Source organism: Trichosurus vulpecula, chromosome 1 (genome assembly GCF_011100635.1).
Source record: "Trichosurus vulpecula isolate mTriVul1 chromosome 1, mTriVul1.pri, whole genome shotgun sequence".
Taxonomy (NCBI): domain Eukaryota; kingdom Metazoa; phylum Chordata; class Mammalia; order Diprotodontia; family Phalangeridae; genus Trichosurus; species Trichosurus vulpecula.
Window position 1 is genome coordinate 225,491,684 of NC_050573.1, and position 18,315 is coordinate 225,509,998.

General features: G+C 37.8%; 1 protein-coding gene and 1 pseudogene across 2 annotated transcripts in view; one reads left to right on the top strand and one right to left on the bottom strand.

Annotated features, from left to right (window-relative positions):
- SPIRE1 (spire type actin nucleation factor 1) overlaps positions 1 to 18,315 on the top strand; it is a 263,983-nt gene that overhangs the window by 103,510 nt on the left and 142,158 nt on the right. For both annotated transcript variants that reach the window (XM_036760909.1, XM_036760915.1), the window contains exon 3: positions 4,962 to 5,195. In XM_036760909.1, coding sequence (XP_036616804.1) covers positions 4,962 to 5,195 — 234 coding nt within the window. The remainder of the gene's footprint in view (positions 1 to 4,961; positions 5,196 to 18,315) is intronic.
- LOC118855448 lies at positions 6,885 to 7,886 on the bottom strand (annotated as a pseudogene).

An 18,315-nucleotide genomic window follows, 5' to 3' on the forward strand; every position in this document is an offset into this window, starting at 1 on the left:
CTTGATTGCACCTCTGTATCCCTGTCATTCCTTGTAGTGCAAAAAGCTGATGTTTCCTTTGAGGTTCTGGTCCTGTTCTCTATAAAAAGAACCTCAAACCTTTACATTTCTCAAAGTTCTGTGGTCTTTTCCCCTTTTCTTCTTTCTGTTTTTCCTACCCTGTTATTAGGGGTCCCTGAGGAATCATTTATATGTCAGTGTTTTCCACTATTTTGTAGGGTTTTCCTTGCTTTTTCAAACTGAGATTGCTGAATTTATTATAAGTTCATTATTATTAGCCCAGTTGATGGGGTACTATTTTGTTTCTAAATGTTAAATAAAAGAAAAAGTCAGGCAAGTATTATGACTAGTTAAATGTATTTCATCACAAATCAAGAGCTTTCTATTCCTGTTTATTAAGCTTCTCATTTAGTTGCCTTTGATCTGAAGTTAGCAAATTCCTGCCAAGCCCAATTGCAAATTCCAGCTTCTGTGAGCCATTTTATAGAAACAAAACAAAACAAAACAAAACACTTTTATGTAGAAATCGAGCTTCTGACTTTTCCTGGCACTCTACACATGGTGCTGACTCTTGGGGTTACCTTGCTCAGCCCTCCACTGTTCTCTGCTGCTGGCCCAGGCTCCCTGCATACTGCCTTTCTTTGCAGCCAATCATGATATGTCAGAGCTGTACTCCAGTGTTTGGCCCCTGCTGATGCCTTGCTCTTCCCAGGGTGATTAGGAGATCTAGATAGGAATAGGTGTGAGGGGAAACTTTTGTTTTTTGGTTAACAAATCAGAAACAGTTACAAAAAAGCAAAAATCTAAAAGGTTCGGGTTCTGCTTCTTCTGCCCATTGGCATCATTAACTGGCTTTATCTTGTGTTATGTATGGCTGTAAATTGGGCATTCAACAATAGGAAAATACAAGGATTTCCCATATTAAATTTTTAGACATTTAGTCATACCATGAAATAAAGTGGTATGAGCAAGGTGATTATTAAAGAATTCCAATTCAATTGAACTATCATCCTCTTCTTTTTGTGTTTATCAAGTTCCCAGAACTTTGATCTGTGTATATGTGGTAAGCTCAGCATTTGTATTCTAATGTGTCTGGTAGGCTAACTATAATTGCTTCTAATATAAAATGATTAAAATTTATGGAACTATGGAAAAAATAAGAAATTGAGCTTCCAGCTATTTCTTACTTTTTTTTTTAATCTCACTCCTACATGAATTTTAGTTCTTCATGGTCCCGTTTTTTTCCCTCTGAAACAGAGTTATTTTAGGTGTGTTCAGGTTACAATTAATTTTTTAAAATGATACAGCCCTGATTAGATTTTGAAATAAAATTGTAATGATAAATTTTACTTTTTTTCTAACAAGTTTACTTAAGTTAGAGAAGTAAATGATTTTTGCTACTCTTTATAATCATGTCTGAAAAAGGAATCATGTACTACAAAGAGGAAGGATATAATACCCTATGTTAAACATTTAAGTTCCTACTATGTGCCAGGCACTGTGCTTAAGTTTGGGGAATACAAATAAGAAAAAGAAAGACAGTCCCTGACCTCAAGGAGCTCAGAATTTAATCGAGGAACACAGTACACAGAAGAAAGCTGAAAAGAGGTGGGGGAGGGATGTGCTGAAGGGGGCATGTTGAAGATGATGGTAGAGTCAAAACCAAGGAGAGCAGCAGATAGCAAATGAAGAGATGGCTGGCATTTTGAGCCTTCTGTAAAGGGAGGAAATGGGAGGAGTTTTTGCTCTGCCCTCTAGGAGGAGGTAGGGAAGTTTTTCTTCACATAGAAACTTGAATGTGCCCTTGTGCATTGTAGATCATTTGTCATATTTTTTCTAGAGAGAAGCTCTGTGTTGAAATGGGTTTTTTTAATCATTTAAATTTCAAATTCATTAACTCAAATCCTATACTGATACCTCCTCATGGTACAGAAGTAACCTACATTTTAGAAGATTTGTCAATGGAATACTATTTCGAGTAGGGCCTGTCAAGCTGGAAGGGCTTTAAAAATGGGCCTGGCAGTAGAATACATTAGCATATTAACCTAAGGTCGGTGAATTTGAACTTTAGAAAATGTACACACACATATTTGATAACTATTTTGATATAGTTGGTTTCCTTTGTAATCCAAACTTTAACTTTTTGCATTTAACTTTATGCATTTTAAAAACATTATTCTGAAAAGGGGTCCATAGATTTCACCAGATGTCCAAAGAGGTCCATGACAAAAAAAAGTTAGGAATTTTTGCCTTAGCAGTAGGATATGGAGATAAAATAACGTTGATATGCATCTAATTGATGGTTAGTAAATTAAAATTAATTAATTGTTATATCTTAGTCTATAATTTTTTTCCATAATAATCAATGAGCACTCAATTATTAAGTACCAACCCTGTGCCAGGCACTGGGTTAGGCTTTGAGGATAAAAGAACAAAAAATAAAGCAGTTACTACCCTCAGGCAACTTATTCCATTTTTGGGGGAAAGGGAAAAACAATATAAACATAAAGAACTATTTACAAAATATATATATATAAAATAAGTGATAAATTTTGGAGAGAGAGGAATGCTCACTAGTTGTTGGGGCAACAACTATGTCTTGGAAGTAGATGGAAAACTCCACACCTGTAGTACCCCACTTCTGCAGTAAAGAGATGGGGTTATTAAAGTATATATCTTCATGTAGAAGGTAGAACTTGGGTAGAATTTGAAGGAAACAAGATATTCCAAGAGAAGTAAAGAAGTAGTGCATGGGGGACAGCCAGTACAGAGGTGCAGAAAATGGAACCACAATCCTGGCCAGTTTGTCTAGTCTATAAAAAGGAACAATGTAAATTGAGTCAGGAAAGGTAGACTGGAGCTACGTTGTGAAGACCTCCCAAGACAAAGGAGTTTATATTTGATCTCCAGGCTTCTGCTCCTCTGCTTGGAAATTAAATTCTGACACCTTGGACCCGGGGCTTTGACTGGGGAGCTGTCATCTTAGCCATACCCAGGTTACTTTTCAGCCGTTTCCATGCTATTCTACTGTGAGTTTCTGTACCTCCCCTTCCAAGTCTTGCTATGACAATAGTAATCAGATCAACATGACCATTTTGCTGTTTCTACCTGGCCACTACTCTGCTATGTGTGTTGTCTTCCTCTATTAGAATGTAAGTTCTTTGAGGGAAGGGACTGCGTTGCTTGTGTAAGGTGTGTGCTTCCCCATATATGTTATGTATATCCACATGGGTTGTCTGAAAGTGAGTTGCAGGGAAGCATGGATAGTTAAGTCTGCAAGCTTGCCTCCAAGGGAGACTGTGGTTCCTACTTTAAGAAAGCCAGAGAAGGGATCATGAGGCTGGTTATTCTGTTTTCTTCTGAGAAGGGATTACCAGTCTAGAACTGTACCTATCTGCCCCACAAATACTGCTAGTCTAGGGGCAGAGGTAATAGTCCTTTGAGGAATTTCCTCTTAGGTGAGACCGAAGCCTCTCTCTTGGTTAATCTATGTGGTAAGGAGTTTGTAGTACATGATTCCTTTTTCAGACATGATTATGCAGAGTAGCAAAAATCATTTACTTCTCTAACTGAAGTAAATTTATTAGAAAAAAGTAAAATTTATCATTACAATTTTATTTCCAAAATCTAATCAGAACTATATCATTTTAAAAAATTAATTGTAACCTAAACACACCTAAAATAACTCTGTTTCTGAAGAAAAAAACAGGACCATGAAGAACTAAAATTCAAGTAGGAGTGAGATTAAAAAAAAGATAGTAGTCCTTACCTCATGGATTAACCAAGAGAGAGGCTTCAATCTTACCTAAGGGGAAATTCCTCAAAGTCTCTTGGGAGGCAGACTGAAAATCATGGTCATATTGAGGAGCCAGCTTCCCCTCCATGGCTGCAAGAGAGCCTTTTTCTTTCTCTTCCCTAGATTTGATCCTGAAGAAAATCTGGAACCATTTGTGTTTTTCTCAAGGAAGGGATGCAGAGTATCTCTCCTGTCTCAAGCTCTGGCACCAGCTCTGCCCACTCACATGGGCACGCAGCATTGCATCAACATTCTTTCTACTAGTTAGGAGAGTCTCATGCAAAATGCTGTAGACTTGGCTAGAAATCCAGTTCGCTTTTGTATTTGTAACCCCAGTGCTTAGCACTACGCCTGCAATATAGTAAATGCTTAATAAATGCTTTTTTCATTCATTCACTCAACCTAAAAGCAATTGGGAGCTCTTAAAGTTTATTGAGTAGGCGAGTGATACACACGGATATCCACTTTAGGAAAATCACTTTGGCTGCTATAGGTAAGAGAGATTGAAGAGGGTGGACCACTTTGGAGAATATTGTACTAGTCCAGCTCAAAGTGGTGTCTGTGAGTGTAATGAAAGATGTCATAGAAGTAAAAGTATATACAAGAACTGATTAGATGCAGGGAGGGAGGGAGATAGTGAGGAGTCCAGGCTAGCCTGGGCAATAGCAGTGCCCACTTGATCATTGGCTATGCTCCTATCTTGTGCCCCCAGCAGTCATAGAAAGTTCTTGCACTGTCGAATGGCTAAACATCAGAAATAGATATGGTTTTATTAATGGAAATGGCATTAAAGAAGATCTATTGCAGTTTGATTTGCTGCTGCATCCTGAGGCCCACAGGGCCATTCCATCTGCAGCTGAAACCTCCTATGTGTGTTGTCTCCCCTCCATTAAAACATGAGCTCCTTGAGAACAGGAACTATCTTTTTTTTTTCTATTTGTATGCCTTAGCACTGTGCTATGCACATAGCAATATTTTAATAAATGCTCATTTATTCATTCATGCCAAGGTTGTGAACTAAGGTGATTAGAAGGATGGTAGTGCTTTCAGCAGAAATAAAGGTTTAGAGGATATAAGAGTTTGTGGTAAGAAAATGAGTTCAATTTTAGACAATATTGTGAAACTAGTCTAATCATCTTTATTTTCTTCTCTCTTCTGATCATAGGTTATTGAATCCTTGGGAATTATTATTTATAAAGCATTGGACTATGGTTTGAAGGAGAATGAAGAGAGGGAACTAAGTCCTCCCTTAGAGCAGCTCATTGACCATATGGCCAATACTGTGGAGGCTGATGGTAGTAATGATGAAGGTTATGAGGCTGCAGATGAAGTCATGGATGAAGAAGATGATGAGAAGAGAAAAATCTCAATTATTCGATCATATAAAGATGTCATGAAGGTATAGTAATTTTACTTGAAGCTTTGATCTTTGAGAGAGCTATTATTATTATTATTATTAAGCTTTTTAAATGTTTTCAGTGATGGTCTTGCTACTGTAGGCCATGCTGTCCTTCTTAGATTACTATATGATACTTTTATTGACATAAAGCTGTGATATTTTGCCATCATGAAGTGTTTATTTCAAGACTGAATTAAGGTAGCCTTGCAATATTAACAGTTTTTTAATAGTCTTTACCACATAGATTAAGTGAATATATCAACTTTTAATGTAGTGACCTTTTAATTTATTTTTACTCTTTTCCATTTTACTAAGGAAATGATAGTTTTGAGATTAAGATCTTGAATCTATGAAGTCTATAATGGTTTGTATTAGTTCTTATTCTTAATCTAAGTTTAAATTGCAAGCTCAACAAAACTGTCCTCTTTACTGCCCTTCAGTAAGTTTTACTTAGTTTATCCAACATTCTTGAAAGTGATAACTTTAACATTGAGGTCACAAGTTTTGGTCATAGATAAAAATTAAGACAATCTCTGGACTAGAAATGTTGACTTTTTAAAAACAAGTCTGTTTATTGTTATCAGTTAAATGAGTTATAGTTATTCAGGTGAGCAGATTGGACATAATTAGTTCCCATTTTGTCATAAAGGATTCACATGGTAGAGATGCTGAATAACTGTGACTAGTGTTTTTCAACAATAGTTTATAGCTGACACTCGGCTTCACCCTCCCTGTTAAAAATTTGTTCTCTTTCACTGTCTAGAGACTCAGCAACAGGTGGTCAAATTGTGGCTACTGTTAATTCATAGAACTTTGCTTATCTCTTTTATGTCATCATTTCCCTGATCTTGAATCAAAGACCGTAGTAGTAAGATAAAGAATTATTGCCTAAAGAGATAAGCAAGAAATTGGTTAGTTTGCCTTCTGCCTGGACTTGAGACCAAACTGACAGAGAACTGAAACAGCAAATAATGATCCTATTTTGAGTCTGCTGACTCTTGCCATTGCGTCTTCTAGTTCCTAAAAAAAATTTTTTTGAGGGTGAGAGTGGAGCAAGCTACAGGATTTCTTTTTTTAAAAAAATTAGTTATTTGTTGTTTATTCAATATTTAAGGCTAATATGACACTTGAGGAATTGGTTGCATCATTGTACATATAGAGATCTTTTTATATAATATGGAAATTTACAACTATTTATATATATATACGTTACAAACACAGACAAAATCAGGTCCTCTGGAAAGGTGATACTGGGGCCATGCTGTAGAGCCCTAATGGAGGGGAGCACAAGGGTAATCAATGCATCGATAAAGTATTACTGCTGCATGATGTTTTGTATCCAGGACTATTGACTTCTGGACTACAGGAACCTGTAGCATCTACATACAAGGCAGGTAGTTATATACCTGTGGGACACTGGCTCTGCTTGACAGCAACTATTGAGACTACACAAGTCATGTCCAGCATCATATGCAAACAGCAATAGGTTTTTAAAAATAGTAGTCACACAGTACTATTCCGCATTTCTGACTTTAGGAAGAGACTAGAGTGTGTCCATAGGTTTTACATTTCTGGTGTTCAATCATTAATCAGAGGAAAGATTTGACCTATTTGAAAAGCACATCATACATAATCTCTTAACGACTGTCATGTTCTCCCGATAGTAAAGTGGCAGCACATTAAAAGGTTTTAAAATTGCAGCTCCTTTTGGAGTCCCCAAAGAGTATCAGCGCTCTTCTTTAAATGATCCTCCTCCTCCAGATTCAGGTTTATCTTCACCATATCTGAAATGCGATTCTGCCTCAAGATACATGGGACACTAAGGAAGAAATCCTCATTAATGCCATATAGGTCCTTAATTATGGTAGCAATTGGATGTGCTCTCCTAAGATTCTTCATAATGCTTTATGCTATATCTGCCACAGACAAGCCAGTGGCCCAGGAAGAGTAGCCCTTCAGCTTGATTACCTCATAAACACTTTCAACCACCTGTTTATGAATATCTTTCCAATCCTATGAATCGGCATCAGTTCCCAAAGCAGGATAAAGATTCTTCAGAGAGACACCGGCAACATTCACACCACTCTACGTAGGAACACTAGAGTCTTCATGTTCCCCAAGGACCCATCCATGACAACTTGAAGAATGGATACCAAGTCTCTTCCCAGTTGGGTAACAGAAACAGGCAGAATCCAGATTGCAACCACTTCTAGTAACACGGTTTTTAGGAAAGTCACTTAGCTTCCAGGCCACGTATATCAAAATATCCACTGGATTGGAAACAATAAGCAACTTGAAATTAGGCCTGTATTTAACAGTATTGGGAATGATGAGTTTAAAGATATTCACATTACACTGGACCAAATTAAGATAACTTTTTCTCTCATGTTGATGTGCTCCAGCTGTAATAACAACCAGCTTTGAGTTTGCAGTTACGCTGCAGTCTTTTCCAGAAACAATATTTGTTGCATTGAGGAAAAGGCTGCCATGTTGGAGATTCATCATGTCTCCCTTTAGTTTGTCTTCTATTACATCAACTAGGGCAAGTTCATCAGCCAAATCCTTCATTAAGATACTGATGGCATATGCCATGCCAACTGCACCAACTCCAACAACAGTGATCTTGTTATGGGAAACCTGCTCTTCTGTTAGGACATTCACAATCAGCTGATCCTTAACAGTAGTTCCCATTTGGGGGAAGATTGAGGTTGCTGGTCAGGCTGCAAAAGTTCTGAGTTAGATGTAGACTGCTGCTCCAAGACTCGTGCAAGCAACAGGATTTCTGAAGCGTCTTCCATCTTTATGTTTCTTTCATAAGGGAGGGATAAAGAAGTAAAATAGTCTGGGAGGGGCACCGACTGTGGAGTAGGGGCAGATATTGAAGGAGAGGAGACAGTGTCTGATCCTTACCTGATATTTAAACAACTTCAGAGCTATATCTGAATGTTGAATTTAGTTACCTAGGTTGTCACTTTGAAATCAAAATCCTGTATCTGCAGTGCCCATTGTATATCCCTGCAAGAATTATAGAATAGTGCAGTCACTTAAGGTTTGACAGTAAAGTAGTAATGGAGGGAGTGCCTAGACTGGTAGAATCATGGCATCTAAGTGCTAAGAACATCCTTAAAGGTCATGTCTATTTATAGCCAAAGACTAGCCCAGCTCATACTTGAATAAGTATTCTTTTAAAAATCTCCAAGTGGCGACATTTAATTGCTACCCCAAGATAATTAAATTATTTCTCCAAGATCACATATGTAATTAAATGATAGATCCAAGAATGAAACCTACGTCTCCTGGATCCATATCCTGTGCTTTTCCCGCTGCCTCTCACTACTTTTAATCAAATTATGCTGCAACAAAATTCATAATTAAAAAAACCCATACAATTGAGAAGAAGAAATACGTCCAATGTTGGCAGATCTTTTAAAAAATTTTTAAATTTATTTTTTATTTTTTAGGAAGGGGGAAGGCAGGGTAATTGGGGTTAAGTGACTTGCTCAAGGTCACACAGCTAGTAAGTGTGTCAAGTGTCTGAGGCCAGATTTGAACTCAGGTCATCTTCTGGCTCCAGGGCCAGTGCTCTACTCACTGCACCACCTAGCTGTCCCTTTGGCAGATCTTTAAGGCAGAAGTACTTGAATACATTATTGGTGGGGATTTTAGACTAATGGAAATATTTTGGTTAATATAGGCAATGAATCACAAAACAGTATATAACTTTTGATATAGCAGTTTCTTTGCTAAGGATGTTTTCCCTAAATAGTATAAAAAGGAAAAAAGGGCTTTTCTGTGCATAATATTGATAGCTGTTGTATTTCTGTTAGGAAAAATTATTCAACAGTTGTATAATATGTACAACAATTGGAGAATGGACAAACAAACTATGCTATATTGATATCATATAATTAAAAATATTCTGATGCCTCACTGTAACGTGAAAGTACCCTTAGTTTATCAAAGACTTTGCTTGTAAACTGTAGTCTCTGGCAGACTCTACGATACTAGAAAGACCTTGAGTATTGTCCAAGCAACAGGATGAATTGATTTTCTGAGGACTAACCTTGTATAAGTATGGAGAAGCTCTTCGCTGGTAGTCTAGCCATTTAATGGTGATTCCTTTGACTGTGGCAACCCACTAAACAAGAATAGAATACAGAATGGCGCTTAGGTCTGCACATTCCTCATCTTCTAGAAATAGGGGCAAAGGGTTATAGGAATCACATAGTTTTTAGACCATTCATAAATCTTACGAGCTTTAACTTCGCTACGAAACACTGTAAATGTGAGATCCATTTCCAATCCTTTTACAAGTGAGTGGCCGTACTATTGGAAGAGCTGAATTGCATTTATTTGACATTCTCACTTTTTCTAAAGACTAAACGAAGTTGCTGCTATATAAGAGGGCTCATAGGCAGCTAGATGGCACAGTGGATAGAGACCAGATCTGGATTCAGGAAGACTCATCTTCTTGACTTCAAATCTGGTCTCAGACACTTAATAGCTATGTGACCCTGAGCAAGTCACTTCACTGTTTGCCTCGGTTTTGTCATCTGTAAAATGAGCTGAAGAAGAAAATGGCAAAGCACTCTAGTGTCTTTGCCAAGAAAACCCCAAATTGGGTCATGAAGAGTTGGACATGAATGAAGTGACTGAACAATAACAAAGATTCTACTTAAAAAAAGAGTTGGGGGCGGGGCGGAGCCAAGTTGGCAGCTGGAAAGCAGGGACTAGCGTGAGCTCCCCGCTGAGTCCCTCCAAAAACCTATAAAAAATGGCTCTGAACCAATTCTAGAACTGCAGAACCCACTAAACAGCAGAGGGAAGCAGGGCTCCAGCCCAGGACAGCCTGGATGGTCTCTGGGTGAGGTCTATCCCACACGGAGCTGGGAGCTGGGAACGTAGTGGAGCAGAGCCTGGCGTGAGCGGCATGGACCAACCAGACCAGGAGCCAGGCGGAGTGTGCCCTAGCGCCCTGAATCAGTGAGCTGCGGCAGTTACCAGACTTCTCAACCCACAAACACCAAAGACAGCAGAGAAGGTTAGTGGGAAAAGCTGCGGGAGTGGAAGGAGTTCATGGTTCGGCCACCACCCCCGGGGCAGCGGAGGTGGGGCAGCTACAGAAGTACAGCTGCAGTTGCTTCTGGCCCCAGGCCCACCTGGTGGGAGGAATTAAGTGGCAGATCAGAGCAGGAGTGCACAGCCTGCTGAAGATCTAAGTCCACTCCGGGTTGGGGGTTCTTGGGGAAGGAGGACTGCTGGTGTGGCAGAGCTGGCACATCCCCCCAGGCATGGAACATAGTTCTCTAAACCCTACAACAGTCATATCCCACTGAAAAACTCAAGGGTCAAGTTAGTTGGCTGGGAATATGGCCAGGCAGCAAAAACGCACCCGGATTCAGTCTCAGACTTTGGATTCTTTCTTTGGTGACAAAAAAAGAGTTGGCATAATTGTTTTTGTGAATGGTAAACTTTTAGCTGAGACTTGAAAAAACACAGGGAGCCAGTGAGAAGGTAGAAATTTCAAAGCCAATAAGGACAGCCCAGTGAAAATGCATTGTGTTAGAAGATGGAATGCCTCATGCAAGAAACAGTAGAGAGGCCAGTGTCACTGTAGCATAGCATACATGGAGGGTAGTAAGGTGTGAAAAGATTGGAAATTCAGGAAGGTGCTAGGTTATGAAAGGCTTTAAAAGCCAAACAGAGGTTTTTATATTTGATCCTCAAGGTAGTAGGAAGTTGTGGGAATTTATTGAATATGATCAGACCTGTACTTTAGAAAGATTATAAAGAGAATGGTTAGAAAAGATATTTTCAAAATAGAATTGACATGATTGGCAACAGATTGGATATGGGGGGAGAGAGGAATGAAAGTGTGATGAATTACAGATGACACTAAGATTACAAGTTTAGGTAACTGGGATGATGGCAGTATACTTGACTGTAATAGGGAAGGGTTGTTTGTTTGTTTCTGGCAAAGATAATGAATTCAGTTTTGGACATGTTGAATTTGCAGTGTCTGCTGGGCATCCAGTTTGAGGTGTACAGTTGCTAATGGCTACAAGTTAGCATTCATATAGTGCTTTAAAGTTTGCAAAGTGCTTTACAAATATTGTTTCATTAGATCTTTATAACAGCCTTATTAAGTTAGGTACCATTATTATTCCCATTTTACAGATGAAGTAACTAAGACAGAGGTTAAGTTACTTGTCCAGTTAAGTTACTTGAGGTCCAGTGCTCTATTCACTGCCAGTTGGAGATAGGAGACTGGAGGTCAGGAGAGAGCTTAGGGCTATACAGATAGATCTGACAATCATCCGCTTGAAGAGGATGATTGAATTCATGGAAGCTGATGAAGTCACCAAGCCACCTGGGAGGTTTGAGGATCAATGAAAAAGTTTGCAAAAGCATTGTAATGAGTGGGATAGTGAACTGATTAGGAAGGTCAAAGTGAAGGCTCAGTTGAGTTTATGTAACATGAATTTATAGTAGACAAAAATAAAATAAAGATGCAAAATACTTGCAAAGATTGTCATAACAAGTTATTTTTACCTTGGAGGATTGTGAAGCCACTGTACTTTTGCACTAGCATGACAGACTTGGATATGCTTGTAGAGAAAGTAGAATTGTCACTAAAAAAGAAGAAATATGGTGAAAGCAACAGAGTTAGAGCAAGTATCCTTAGAGGAGAACTGGATGCTAGGCAACAAAGTCACGAGAGCATTGAGGGATCAGTTCACAAGGTATCTGATGGAAGAGAAGATATCAAAAACATGGGAAAAATGGACTTTATTAATATCCCAAAAAACGGACAACCAAGAGAACATCAACAATTAAAACTTATATGTCTGTTTTACCATCTGTGTTAATTTTTATGAAGGTTGTAAACACATTGAGGGCATCCACGATGAAACTATTAATAGGGAACAAGCAGTCTTTTTTTAAATGACATTTCACAATGAACCATGTTGATCATCAAAAAATTAAAAGACAAATGTAGAAAATACAAAGTTCTGCTATTTTTACTGTTGACGATGAAAAAGCATTTTATTTGGTAGAGCAAAATACTCCCTTAGAGTCTGTCTCCCAGTAAAGCATTTTCCCTGCATTCATCAAAATTATGCAAATCCTGCAAACACATAATAGAAAGTTGCTTAGTGAATACCTGAACATTAATATTAGGTGAGACATAGAAAAAAACACAGATTAACTTTTTATTTAATATTCATGTCACCCTAGGCAAATAACTTACACTCTCTGGACCTTACTCTACTTAACTGTAAAATGAAAGAGTTGGACTCTGATCTCTAAGGCCTCTCTCTTCTAGGTTAAAATTGGCAAAACTATGATCTATTTTTTGAGTTGAATAGTATTAAATTTGCATATTTGAGAGGTTGCATAATATAGAGGAAAAAGTGTAACATCTAGCAGGAAATCAGGTGAGACCTGGGTTTGAATTTCACCTCCAACACTTACTGGTCATGGGACTATGGGTTATCTACTTCTGATTACTTGAACTTAGTGAGGAAATCTTGATGCTACGTATATCCTTGTGCTTCTGCTTACTGCTCTCCATTCTTGTTAATTCTTTCCTAGCTACTTAGTAATATAACCAATATTAAGAGCTGTGTCTTCTGACCTCAAAATCAGTGCTTTTTTCAGTGCCTGAGAATCTTAATATTTCTTATTTGTTTTATGTGAATGTTTGATTCAATAAGCATTTACCAAGTAATTTCTACATACCAGCCACTAATAGTACCTACTTTTCTTTTTTCTTATATATTGTTTCCTTTCATAACATGTAAGCGCCTTCCATATAGTCTTTTGTATCTCAAGTGCCCAGTACTGATAAATACTGCTTAAATAATTCAGTTCTTCCAAAAGTTGTTTTTAATCTGGGAAACTGTGTTTCTCTTTATAGTTCATTTTTGTGAACTAGTGCAAAACAAATAATTTTAAAGGAAGTCATTTAGAAGACAGACTAAAGAAATTTAGGAAGAAAATTTGTTCATAAATCCTTTTCCTTTAACTTTTCCTAGTAGAATGTTGAATCCCTTGGAGTTCTTACATAAGTTAAAATGGACCATAAAAGTGTTTACAAAAATCTCATCTGTAACAATATGTTCTAAATGTCCCCTTCAGCTAAACAAGGAGCAGTGTGACTAACATTTAAAAAAATCAAGATCTGTAAATTGAAACTTCAAGATATTAAAGAATTCATGACTCATGATAGTAATGACATGTACATTCATTTTGTGGATTAGGGTTTTGGATCAAAAGATCACATTACCATCGATGTATTGTTTACTTTGTCAGTAGAGAAGCCAAACAGTGAATTGAGAAGGAAAACAAATGCATGTTTTCTTCTGGAAATGGTTACATAAAAATAATTTAGAGTCACATTGTAACAATAGGCTGTTCAGATTCTTGGGCACAATTTGTTTCCTGCTCTCAGTAAGAAAGATTCAGCACTTCTTGTATAAACAGATTTTTTTTTATTGATCTTTTATTTTTATGTCATCTAGATGTGTTCCTTTCTCTCTCCCAAAGAGTAGTCCCTCATAACACAGAGTTGTTTTTTTTTTTTCAAGAGTGAGGAAGAATAGGGAAAAAAAATTCCGCAAAACTGATTAATAGATAAAAAGACTTGACTTTATTTTCAGTGTTCCACAATCGTGAGGACTTCTTCCCCCACACCCTCCTCTTCAAAGGCATGTAGAGTAGGCTTTTTTCCTATCTCTTATTTTGGATCCTCCTTGTTTTTTATGATTTTATATTTATTTTAAGTTTTTCTGTGGTTGTTCATACCATTTCATTATTGTGGTCATTCATTGTATACTTTGCTTTCTTGGCTCTGCTTACTTCAGTTTGCATCAGTTCATGGTTCTCTGTATTCATCATTTTCATTGTTTTTTTTTATAGCACAGTAATATTCCATCATATTCTTGTACCATAGTTTGTTTAGCCATTGTGACAACAAGGCAATAAACACAACATCTACGATAATTGTGAATATGCCTACGTAGTTCTGCGTTGCAAAGTATGAAAGACTCTCCATATGGAAGGATTAAAACATTTATTCAGATACCGGATAACAAGATCCCATGACCAGGCAATCTTCTGCCACAACTAGTTGGCCCACTTTATCATAACATCAAGAAATGTGAAATACAGTATCACAACATGGAGCCTCGCCATCCTAAAACCTTGCTTACCTGCTGAGGCCTTCCCAAAAACTCACGGTACAGCTACCACAGTCTGCTCAGCTATCACAGGTCGACTGTCTTTACCTCAGCTCTATCACGATGGCCATTAACAGACATAATGGCTCTCTCTCAACATTTCCTGTGACACAACTTCCTTTTCGTCTCACCAAGTTCCTCCCAACACATGAGACTTAGGCTTCCTGTAACATAAGCAGGTCACATGGGTGGGAAAGATCTTCAGATCTAAATTGCTATTACATTTGGCCCCAAGATATTTCTTATCCATTACATAGGACAGTGGGAGTTTTGGGATAACTGGTGTCAATATAACTTTACAACAACGTAACAGGGATAACGCAGGATAAGCATATAAAACAATATCATCATTCCCCCCTGAATGAATGGGGCTTAAAATCTTGGGGTAAGGGGCAAAGATCTCTTTCTTCATAGCTTCTTCTTGCTGAAATTGGATGTAGAGCTGTCCCTGACCCAAGAGATAAAGAGTCCTATTCGAGAGGTCAGTTCTTTAGCAAGCTCGCATCGGGAACTCAATTGATGCCCAGTCCAGGGATGACACATCACAGTCGTGGACAGGTCCAGAGGTGACATCCAAACACGTCAGAGGGTGACATCTGGCTTAAGCGATTAAGCATCGGCAGGTAGATGGTACTAAGCCTGCAGAAAACAAATCTCTCAAACAAATTTAACAGACAAAAATCCAAAAAGAAACAAAGAGACTATCACAGCCTCATTCATGATACAATACATGAGTCAAGGATACAGTTTCATAATAATTTTTTCCTGGGTAAACCACTGTTACAGTGTGATCTATCCCATGTGCCATAATTTCTGTAGCCTTTGGAACGTCATCCAACTTCCACCTTACCCATATTTTAGCTCCCAATTTTATTCTATCAGTAGAATAAAATCTTTCCTTTCTTCTGATAGTTATTTTGGAAGGAGGGTCAGTTTTCACAAGGAGTATTCGCAAAGAATGATGATCAATTGAACTATAATATCAATTGTACAAAATTCTATAGGTTCTTCACCCACATTCTGGAGTGTCACAATAATTTCTCCTTGATAACTAGAATCTATCACTCCATCCGATACATGTATTCCCTGAGCTGCTAATCCTGGTATAGGTAATATCCATCCAAAATGATTCTTAGGGATTCTGATACATTTCCCAGTAGAGATTTTTCTTATCTCTTTTCTATCCAACCAAAAGTCCTCTAAACAATGTAAATCATATCCTCCTGAACCAGGCATTCCTGGATACGGTGGTGGGACATCTTCCCTCACAGTCTAATACTCGATATTTTGGATCTTATGTGTTTGGATTTGGGGTCATCATTCTGGCTAGAGGTGTACTTCCCCCAATGGTCTATTATTCAAATTATATGAAGCAGTGAACAAATTATCCTTCCAGTGTTGATACGAATTATTGTAACTTAACTTTCTTAACTGTTCTTTCAATAATCCATTCATTCTTTCTATCAACCCAAATGCTTGTGGGTAATATGGAATATGATATGTCCACTCCATATTGTTTAATACACAATATCTCTTCATCTCATTACCTTTGAAATATGACCCATTGTCACTTTGAATCTGCATTGGGGTTCCATAGTATAGACTTATAATATCTAGAGTTTTATAGGTATTTTTCTGGGTTGCATTCTTATAAGGACAAGCCACTAGTACACCTGAATAGATGTCAACACAAGTACATATAAATTTGCATCCTTTATCTTGGGGCAGTGGTCCAATATAATCTATATGCCAAATCTGGGCTGGAACTTTTCCCCTTGGTATTTTTCCAGTTACTACCCAAGGAACAGTTTATTCCTTTTCCAATTGACATATATGACATTCCTCTGTTACTTGCTTTAACAATGAATGAGAGATACTAATACCTCAATCTTGTGCCCACCAGTGTGTGGCCTGGACCCCTAAATGTCCGGCTGTTTGGTGAACCCATTTTGCTAGTACTGGATCATCAGTTGGTGTCAGAGTAGGGACAATATGTTCAGTTGCCGTCTTTGCTAGTTGATTAGCATGTGCATTGTACTCACATTCTGGTGTAGTGAGGGCCACGTGAGCATCTACATGAAAAACTGACAAATTAGTAACCAAAGAAGACATGTCCCATATATCTTCCCATAATTCTTTGCCCCAAACTTGTTTATCATGGATTTCTCAGTTTTGATTATTCCACATTGGCATCCATGTAGCTAACCCATTAGCTACTGCCCATGAATAGTGAATATATGACACTGTCCTCCTTTCTCTGTTTTAATAGCTTGATGTTCTGCCATAAGTTCAGCATATTGACTATTTCCGCCTATCCCAGTACTTTCCAAAGTCCACTTAGTACTTATAAGCTACTGTTTTCCAATGTCTTTTATGGCCCAAATATTTTGTTGTCCCATCATTAAATCATGCATGTTTCTTCTGTTCTTCAGTCAGTCCATCATATCTGTCATTCCATTTCACCAAGGATTGTACCCAACTGTTGCCTTGGTTCAGGGAGTTTGTCATTTCCATCAGTGTCTATAGTTGCTATAGATTCATGTAGAGCAAAAACTCCACTTTTGCCTTTTTTCAGTCTATTCTGAATATACCATTTCCATTTAATTATGCTAGCCTCTTGTGCATGTCCAATTCTGTGAGTTGCTGGAGTGCTTATCACCCAAGTCGTAATCGAGATTCCAGGCCTTAATATCACTTCATGGCCCAGAGTCAGTTGTTCAGTCTCTACCAAAGGCCAATATGCAGCTAACAACTGCTTTTCAAAAGGTGTATATTGTATTCCAGATGAAGATAGTTTCCTTGACTAAAATTCTAAAGGTTCTTTTCGGCTTTGTTGTTTTTTCCATAAACTCCAATTTGCATAGTCATCCTGTACAGTCGCTTATAATTTCACTGGGCCACTTTGCATAGGCCATAAATCCAGAGCCAATTGTGTAGCAGCTTTGGCTTCTTCAAAAACTTTACTCTGTTCAAGCCCCCAATCAAATTCATATTTTTTTTCCTGGTAACTTTATATAAGAGTTTCAAAATCTGTTGTCCGTGTGGAATGTGGTATCTCCAATATCCAACAGTCCTATGAAATTTTGGGCCTCTTTCTTATTGGTGGGGATAGGAAAATCTTGAATCTCTTGTCGAGCTTATGAGAGAATTTCTTGCAGTCTTTTATTTCATTGTATATCCCAAAATTTTCCAGTTTGAGGTGGTCCTTGAATCTTTGCAGGGTTAATTTCCCATCCTTTGCTTTTCATATGCTCAGTTAAAAGTATCAAACTATTTTCCACTTCTTTTAGATTTTCTCCCTGTATCATAATATTGTCTATATACACCAGGTAGCTGTAATTCATCCAAATGTTTAGCCACAATCCTGTGACAAATAGTTGGGCTATGCAGATATCCTTGTGGCAAGTGTGTAAAAGTAAACTGTTGGCCCTGCCATGTGAAAGCAAACTGGTCCCCTGTCTGGAGTCTACTGGGATTGTAAAGAAAGCATTGGACAAATCAATAACTGCATACCAAGTCTCATGATATTTCTAGATCCTTTCTATTGAGGTAACCGTATCTGGAACAGCAGCATACAAGGGAAGAGTCACTTTGTTCAATTGTCTATAATCCACTGTCATTCTCCACCTTCCATCTGACTTTCGTACTGGCCATACAGTATTATTTCATCTAGTGGTTGTAGGGACTAACACTCCTGCTTCAACATAAAAGTATTGACAATTTCATCTTGCCCACCTGGCACATGATACTGCTTCAAAGTAATTACTTTAGAAGGTTCAGGTAAAGTGATTGGGTCCATTTTTATTTTTCCCACTAAAACTGTATTAATTCCTATCTTCTTTACTGCAAATTGATATATCTCCTTGGGTAAATTCAGA